The 9,128-nt window shown below is 33.2% G+C and overlaps 1 protein-coding gene and 1 long non-coding RNA gene across 2 annotated transcripts; both read right to left on the reverse strand.

Moving 5' to 3' along the window:
• Nucleotides 1-848: 848 nt before the first annotated feature.
• LOC107774237 (uncharacterized) lies at nt 849-4,367 on the reverse strand. The gene is made up of 2 exons (XR_012704515.1): nt 2,966-4,367; nt 849-1,168 (listed from the first exon to the last, which is right to left on the reverse strand). It is a non-coding gene; the product is annotated as an uncharacterized LOC107774237 (long non-coding RNA).
• Nucleotides 4,368-4,772: 405 nt separating this feature from the next.
• Nucleotides 4,773-7,844, reverse strand: LOC107774239 (uncharacterized protein At4g22758). Its single transcript, XM_016593729.2, has 3 exons — nt 7,286-7,844; nt 6,239-6,449; nt 4,773-5,169 (listed from the first exon to the last, which is right to left on the reverse strand). Exons 1-3 carry the CDS (start codon nt 7,616-7,618, stop codon nt 4,937-4,939), a joined length of 777 nt encoding a protein of 258 aa, XP_016449215.1. The 5' UTR covers nt 7,619-7,844; the 3' UTR covers nt 4,773-4,936.
• Nucleotides 7,845-9,128: the final 1,284 nt, after the last annotated feature.

Here is a 9,128-nt window from a genome sequence, read left to right on the forward strand (position 1 = left end):
CTGAAGATGTTAGCAGAAAGTTGAGTAATGACTACCATCGTAAAAATAGTCAAACTATAATGAATCCCTTCTAGCAGAAAATTCATAGACATATCTTGAGAGCACGAGTTGTGCAGCTAAAACATACTGAAGTTCAGCAAATATAGAACAAAACTTCAGCTAAAACATGCTGAAGTTCAGCAAATAGAAAACAAAACTTTAGCTACTAGAATACTTAAGTTCAGCAATTACAAACTTCAGCCAATACTAAGTTTACGTGAAAAACTTCAGCTAAAACATGCTGAAATTCAGCAATTACAAACAAAAATTTCAGCAAATAGAGAACAAAACTTCAGCTACTAGAATGCTTAAGTTCAGCAATTACAAACAAAAATTTCAGCAAATAGAGAACAAAACTTCAGCTACTAGAATGCTTAAGTTTAGCAATTACAAACAAAAACTTCAGCACACTTGGTTCAACAATTTTTACTACTTCAGGCCTGTCTACTAGAATGCTGAAGTTTGCGTGATTGCCTTTGCTACTTCAGGCCCTTATGCTGAAGTCAGTGGCGGAGGCAGGATCTCCACGAAGGGGGTTCAAATTTTTTTTTTTTGTAGCTAGTGGGAATTAAACTCATGACCTTATGTAGATTTGAACACCCTTGACCACTAAACTACACTTTTGGATTGTGTTAAGGGTGTTCAAAACTTAATATATAGAGATAAAAAACAGATTTTGCCTTATATATACAGTGTAATTTTTCGGCGAAGGGTGTTCGGGTGAACACCCTTGTGCCCCCTAAATCCGCCCCTGGCTGAAGTTACGCGAAAAAGTGGATACATTTGTAATTAATTTTGCAAAGCGGATATAAATTAAAACGTCACCCAAAAAGCGGGTATAGATGCAAATATAAGTGGTCGAAAGTTAAATGAATATTTTAATTCAGCCCAAGATATTTTAGGACATTCAATTTCGACAATAATCGGAAAGCTGACACATTCAAATGAAAAAAAAATAAATATATATAGTAGTTTAGAATATGAAAAAGTTATAGAAGGAAATCCATGAGCTTTGTTAACCGAAGTGGAGATGTTGGTGTTGCCTTTGCTTTGACAGCAGTGCTTGGTTTTGGACAAAGAAAGAAAGTTCGAGATCCCAAATTCAACACTTTCTCCTCTGTCTTCAAACCTGCGTATAACCGATCAACATGTCAACATAGTTTATAATAATATTGCCATTTATATGACACCTTCATTTTCTTAGATTTATAGATGGAGCAAAGCTTGTGTATAAACGAGTTTTGAGAAAATGACACGTTTTTTACGCGAATCATACCGTGTTGGTTTTAAATTTTAATATTTACATAAAATTAATAAATATACGACATGTGTTTACATATAAATTTTTCTCACCTAATTACGGTTAATTATATACGGTCAAACCTCTTTATAACAATCACGTTTGTTCCGATATTTTTTGGCTGCTATAATGAAGAGCTTTTATAGAGAGTATATATTATAACATAACATAACATAAAGATCGTATTCCAAAATAAAAAAATGGCTTTTATTTAGGAATATTGTTATAAAGAGGTTTGACTTTATTTTTATTTTGTTAAATCATTTACCCATAGTACGTTGAATATGGATTAATGTAAACACTCACGCGCAAGTAAATTTTTACCGTGCAAGAGATTTTATCGTACAAAAAAATACTAATAGATAATTCCCGATTAACCCGTGAATGAACCAAACCATGATTGTTTAAGGTCATGTTTAACTAATTAAACTATACGCCTTAATGGTTTAGTTATATCAAATAGAGTTAAACTAAAGCACAAATAACACTCAATTCTTAAACAAAATCGACCGAGATCTTTAAACGAAGAAAATATTTCGCACATAACCATGTGGCTATGCAATTTTGACATGTGCAAAAGATTGTCTTCGTTGACGTTGCTGTAGGGAAGACAGTCAAGACACATACATGGAATATGATGCACAACAACACAAACTACGAAATTAATCATGATAATAACTCTATTCATTGCTTTCATCCAAATTCAATGTCAATAGTTTAATTGTTCATTTTCCTTTAACAACAACTAATAAGAGGGCTCACTTTAAAACTATTAACATTACATGCAGAGGATCTAAATTTTTAGGACAATCAAGTGCACTCTTTTTGTATATACATACTTCTAAAAATACATGCATATATTTCAAGTTTAAGCAGGGGCAGGGGCTAGCCCATCGAGTACGGGTTCGGCGGTACCCAATCACTTTGGTCCAATCCATGTATTTGTCTTAAAAAATCTGTGAATATGTACAAATTATTTATTTAAAATCCAATAACTTAAGGGGTCGTTTGGTTTGAATACGGCTTATGCCGGGATAAGTTATAATGGAATAAGTTATGCTGAGATTGTTTTTTATCCATTGTTTGGTATGTTGTATTAAATATAACAATTGCATAATTTGTAAGAAGAATGTATAAGTTATACCAGTGCTAATTACCCCACCCTCTATAAGGTATAAGTTATCTCGATGTTAATTTTAATCATGGGATAACTTATACCTGATTTGCTAACAAAACGAAGTATTAAGATGGTATTAAATTTTTATACCAGCACTATATCTTCTTATACCTCATACCAAATGACCCCTAAAAGTATTAGTACTCGAACACATAGGCTTCAAATCCTGGCTCCGCCTCTGAGTTTAAGTTGATGAATGCATCGTACATACACTGAGTTTTTGTTGGAGTACATGATTCAATTCAACTATAATCAACTTTAAATGATGACCAAAAAAAAAACTTTAAAAAGTAGTATTGTACTTGCATGTATTAATAGTTTAATTTTTTTTTAATTTACAGGTTATAAATTAATTAAGTTCACTTGTCAAAAATTTACTGATAATGTATAGAAGTAAAGTTGGCTTAAAAAATAATACTACCATTAAATTATGGGTGGCTGAAACTTACTCTCCAAACTAAACTGGGAGTAGTGAAGCTCGTAACACCGAGGATCATTAGTAATCAACAATGGCCGCCGCTTCTCCTTGACGTAAATCTCAATCGCCGCCCTTATCAAATCTCCCAAGGTGTTCTCCGGCGATATCACCACATGCACCGGTCCCAAACTGTTCTGAATATTCACACTCAGCAACAACTTCGTTAACTTGTGTTGCTTCTCACGAGCGCTGCTCGCGGTCGTCACATTTCCGGCCTGGACATCTATAACGGCCGGATTTGTGTGGGCAACCGCGAGTCTCGGCGCCGCTCTGCTGCCGTGCGCGGTGGTAGCACGACGGTTTACTGGAGACGGGGACGATGTCATTTTTTTTCTCAGGCGATGGATTGAAGAAATATATATAATTCTGTTGATAGAATATATCATAAAGTATTAGTACGAGGATATTTTTTTAATGTTCTGGATGTAATATTTGTGTTTCGATTGATAGTTATATTACGTAAGAAATGGAGGGGTTTGGTGATAATGAAATTTGGCAGATATATGGCCATATGAAATCATTTTAGTTGATGGATTTGTACTGTGTTGATGGGTGCGAAATTTCTCGGAAATAGCTGGTGCTGCTGTTCTCTATTTCTGTCCCCTCAAGTTTTGCTAAATTATTACTTGCTCCTATACTTTTCAATCTGTTGAAATAATTGATTACTTTGATTTTTTAGTTGTTTTCGTAGCGTATTCCAACACTATTTACTCCAAAGGCAATGTAGGAAAAAAATAATTAATTCATTCATTTTTGAAATATGAAAAAATCACTTATTTTGAAACACAAAAATATGGCCAAAAAATCACTTATTTTGGACGGGAGGGAATAGTTATTTTACCGATAGAGGTCTGTTTGACACTTAACATCTTAAATATATAGTTAAGGGGCCGTTCGATCGGAAAACAAGTTATTCTATGATTAATTATTCCGAGATTAGTTATCTCACCCTTTCATAGGGATAAAATAATATTATAATACCGGATTAGTTATGCCACGATTTTATCCTAATTCCCAACCAAATATGAAATAAACTCATCTTAAATTCAATCACGAAATAAATTATCCCTTATCCCTCGTATCAAATGAGTCCTAAGTGTAGTAGTCAAGTTTACAGCTAATCCATGTTTTTTCCCTGGCCGTCACTTTAATAATGTTATAATTAGCAATAAACGCCCATTAATTATCCGACCTAACCTGGACCACCAGATATTTAAACAAGATTTTTCACTTGTATCCAATATTTGAAAAGGTAAAAGTGAAACTCCTCTAGAGACGACTCAATCTTTAAACCACAAAAGATTATGGACACTAAACGTTTTCGTAGACTAACGTCTTGATAGCTGAAAGATTCAGAGATCCGGGATTTCAGAAGGATGGGTGCACTGCTATGCGACCACCATTTTATTTGGTCCTTTAAAATTTTACCATAACAATAACTTGACAAGTAAACAATAATCAATATTGTTATTATAAAAATTTATCATTCTATAGACAAATGTTTAAATAGTTTTCCTACCTCAATGATAGCATAATTATTTATATATATAGTTACACATATTGAGCTCGATATATTTTAATACAATTTTTTTTTTAAAAAAATAACGGTGGTGATATGCTGGTGTTCGGACGAACGCACCTTGACTAAATTCAGGCGTACACGTTAAATTGTATATATCTTTTCTCATAACACCAGTGGTTTAGCAAATTGTAAATCCATTGGTCCGAACACCAATACACCGGTGTTTAAACTTGTGCACCTTGACCAAATCCAGGAGTACACGTTAAATTGTCTATCTCTTCTCATAACATTATATATTAAAATTCTTTTAAGTTGAGTAGCAAATCTAATACTCATGCTACTCTATCATAGAATAGTAGTACGTATAAGTCACGCACTAATATAAAATTCTGGATTCACCTGTGTTGTAGTAATATTGTGTCATCCAGAACACTGCATGCAACCAAGGATTTTCCATAGCTTACATGATCTTCTAATTATTTTATTTATCTTGCGACCAAAGAATCCATGGGAAATAACGAGTGGATGGGAATTTGCCTTAACCGGAGCAATCTCTAATGCTATTTCCTGGTAACTTGCATTACTACTATTACTTTTTCGAAGATAAAAACTTCTGCTTCCAACATCTCCAATCACATCTGTATTATTCAAGCCTATATCAATGAAATACAAAATTATCAAAGAAGGAAGAAAATGTGAAAAAGAAGATAAAACAAAAGGAAAATTATAATATAAAGAATGTTTACACCATCAGTATAATTCAACTGATTTTAGTAGGTTACTTTTCTCTTGAGGTTACTAGACAATGATTTTTACAGATATTCACATGTAATTATATTTTAATGATCTAATTGTGGAAATGTTTTACACTCACCGTGCATAAAACTTATAATCTAATCTATCACATATATTTCCCTTTGAAAGAAAAAAAGATAAATCACAAGCTGAAATTTACAAATAGCTACACTACGTATTAATTTTAACATGTAGCATGACATTTCGAGACTGGACAAAGAGGCAACTGTTTCATTCAAACATTATCTTTTACTAACTTGTCAATATGACAAAAAAGTTAAACAATTACTATGCGAGCCAAAGATAAATTTTCTATGTTTCATCAGCCAACCTTATATCAAGTACAGGAGAATGGCCTTTCAACAAAGAAAGGGCTTATACACCAACTGTATTTAAATACCAGTCATGACTTAGGTACATTAAATATAAATATTAGTCCTAACATCATTTATTTAAATTACAAATATCATCCTATATATTGTCACAATGTAGTTTGCGGATGAAAGATGTTAATTTGTATAATCTTAAGGCCGCAAGATCACTAATCTGCTAAACTTTTATTCTGCCGGGTTAATTATCCCAGAATTAGTTATGCCGAAATTGTTATCCCATCCTTCCATAGAGATAAGAATAACACTTCAATCCTGGGATAACTAATCTCGAGGTTAGTTATACCGTGATTTTATCTCAACTACACATGGGATAAACTCATCTTAAATTTAATCCCGAGATTAATTATCCCTTATCCCTTGTACCAAACGATCCCTAAGAGTTTATACATGTTTCCTGGGTTTGACAGACATAAGAATTAAAGATGTAGCTTAAAGAATACAGAATCAATTTATTTTAGAGGTATCAAAATTTGTACTTAGACTCAGCATTTCCAGAATTTGGCTATAGTGAATTTGAGGTGTAATTAGGACTTACTTTGAAGACTGAAGTAAGACTGGTACAATTGAAACGATGAATCAGCATTTTTATCAAGCCGAGGAGTGCGGCCTTCTTCACTATACTTGTCTATGACATGTCTTATTGTCTCGTCAACACTTGATCCCAACTTGACCATGGTTCGCACCGGTCCTGGACTACCTTCAACTGTCACATTAACCACAACTTTTGCCTCCTTCTCATACCCGTGCTGCACAATATTTTTACAAATATTAGATATCAAGAAAGGTTGTAAGTACGCTAAGGCTCAGAACGGGGGTTGGCCTACTTCGCGCGACTCTAGGGGTGAATTTAGATATTTTTTACGGTACACGTAAACTCATGGTCTTTCTGGAGTATGTATTTCGTATAAAATTGATCTACTATTATATGTTGATGACCTCCATGTTCCAAAAAGTTTGAATGGTGCACTTGGTTGAATACTAAGTTATTTATCCAAATGAACATGAATCGATTCTCATTTACAATACTTCTTTTTTCTTGCTTTTTCAATGGTGCACCCATATTCTAGAATCCTAGATCCGTATGCACGACTCGCAGCCGATGAGACTGAGTTTAATTGAAGTTACTATTTTCGACACGAAATATTTATGATATGAATAGACGATCACAATAATCTTATCCCATTAATTCATTCATGCACCAAATCCAAGTTTCCAAATGAATATTTGGAGTAAGGTTAGCTAATTAGCAGTTGAATAGGCCAATCCAAAGAGTAATTACTCAGGTAATGATGAATTTACTAATTTTGTTAATAAACAGACTGTAACAACTAACAAATGCTACACTAATGATAATATTACCTTTTTATGCAGGTAACTATAACCACATCTAAATTAGTTTTTTAAAAAGAAAAAATCATTTTCTAAGCTAAACTCAAATAGTATGAATATAAACAAAAAAATGTAAACAAGTAATACCTCGAATAATGAAATATCAATTACGAATAGCAAGCAAACAAACAGTCCTTTTGATATACCGATCGAACAACTAAAATACCTTTACATAATTTCCGGAAAAAAGTACCTGAAAACTCTGCGGAGATCCAGAATTATGATAATCAGGAGACCAGAATATGTCCGAACAAGTTTGTGGCCGCAAAAGGATTTCTAACGACGGTGCCGTCACATCCCGGCCGAGATCATCGTCAAAGTCAATGACTCCAATTTTCAAAATACAAGGCTCTGATTTACATCTCTCTAGCGTCCTATAATTAGTATCCCTACTATGCTGCTTCGATGATCGGCGCTTCACCGGCACAGGCGTATACCTCCGATGACCCGACAGCGACGGTTTTAGTGGTCTGTTCCTAGCTCTCCGGCTTACCGGAAATCTTCGCCGGATATGGTTGTCTGACATATACACTTGATTTAACTGGTATTTTGAGTGTGCTTTTTACAGTGTATAAGGACGTGCACTTATACACGTATACAAAAATACAGGGGAAGCGTATGAATTGAAGCAAAAGGGATGGAAAAAGGGACAAGAATGGAAGTTGCTTGGTAGTTGCTTGAATTTTAAGTTGGAAATGGAGAACCGAAAAGTCCTTCATTTATACTACTCCATCAAACTTCTTTTTCATTTTATATATTTTGGCCCTTGTTTCAAAATAATAAGACACCTACTATCTTCAAGTAACAACATTGTAGGCCATCATTTTATATTAAAATAACTTTTTTTTTTTGGGTAGTGTAACTTCTAATTTACACCAATGTAGTACCATAAGCAAATAGTGGCCAGGCCTAAAATTTTATACAAACGAATTTCGTTAAAAGCATAGTAGCGACTTGTATAACCGGTACCGGTAAATAGAATTACTCACTACTCAGTTTTGTTCATCATGCGACCACAAAATAAAGTCATTAACGCTCTTTTTTAAATCGAAGTTGGGAATTTTTAAAAAAATTACCAATTAGTTTTAATTTTTAGAATTTTAAAATTTTAAAAAAATATTTAACCAAATTAAAAAAAAAACTTATAACTGTAAGAAATTTAACATAATAAGAATTCACAACAAAAAGAAAGGAAAAAAATGCGTTTCCACTCCCACATAGATTCGAACTTGTGACCTCCGCCCTTGCTTAGTAAACTCTTTGCCGCTGCTCCGCGGTTTCCATTTCTGTCAACTGGGTTCATCTCATATTACAGTCTCTACTTTCATGATTTTCTGAAGAAATTAACATGGAAAATAATTAATTTTTTTAACGAAGCGGGTGTAAGCACGTGATTTTTGCCCTATATGAGAATTACTCCCAAAAAATTCAAAAATAAAATGATTTTTCTTTGGTGTGCAATTTTGTGATATTTTGTGATATTTTGAAGAATTATTTGTATTTGTCTGTGCGTGTTTATTCGCTAAATTAATAAAAAATACAAAAATATGTCGCATTTTGCATGTAGTATTTAATTCTACAATTGTTAGTAATTAAAATTGTTTTACAAAAATTAAAAATTACAAAAATAGGCATCGTTTGCATTTTTAGCATTTAATGTCCAAATATACAATTTTATGCTTAATTAATACTTAATTGTGCGTTAATTGTTATTGGGAGTTAATTTGCGCTTTTATAACTTAATTTAGTTCTTAATAATAGTTTAAGTATTTTTATAATTTAGTTTTAGAAAAAATAAAAGAAGAAAAGAGAGCGAAAATATAAAGAAAGTCGGAATTAGGCCTCTTCTTCAATTTCAAGACATAGGCCCAAAAAATGGCCCAATCTTCCCTACGACCCAGTCCATTTAGAACTGGGTCGACCCAGTCCATAACCCAAAAGACCCAATACCCCTATCTTGCATTTCAAAGACACAAAACAAAACAAAAAAAAAAACCAAAAACCCTAAAAATGACCTAAGTCATCCGCCCCCCCTA

Source organism: Nicotiana tabacum, chromosome 1, assembly GCF_000715075.1.
Source record: "Nicotiana tabacum cultivar K326 chromosome 1, ASM71507v2, whole genome shotgun sequence".
NCBI classification, from domain to species: Eukaryota; Viridiplantae; Streptophyta; class Magnoliopsida; order Solanales; family Solanaceae; genus Nicotiana; species Nicotiana tabacum.

Excerpts from the sequence above, each read along its gene's own strand:
- LOC107774239 (XM_016593729.2), bottom strand. The coding sequence starts at position 7,618 with ATGTCAGACAACCATATCCGGCGAAGATTTCCGGTAAGCCGGAGAGCT. Across the intron at positions 6,450-7,285 it reads GATCTCCGCAGAGTTTTCAG|CACGGGTATGAGAAGGAGGC; the intron begins GTACTTTTTTCC and ends AATATTGTGCAG. Across the intron at positions 5,170-6,238 it reads GTCTTACTTCAGTCTTCAAA|GCTTGAATAATACAGATGTG; the intron begins GTAAGTCCTAAT and ends TCATTGATATAG.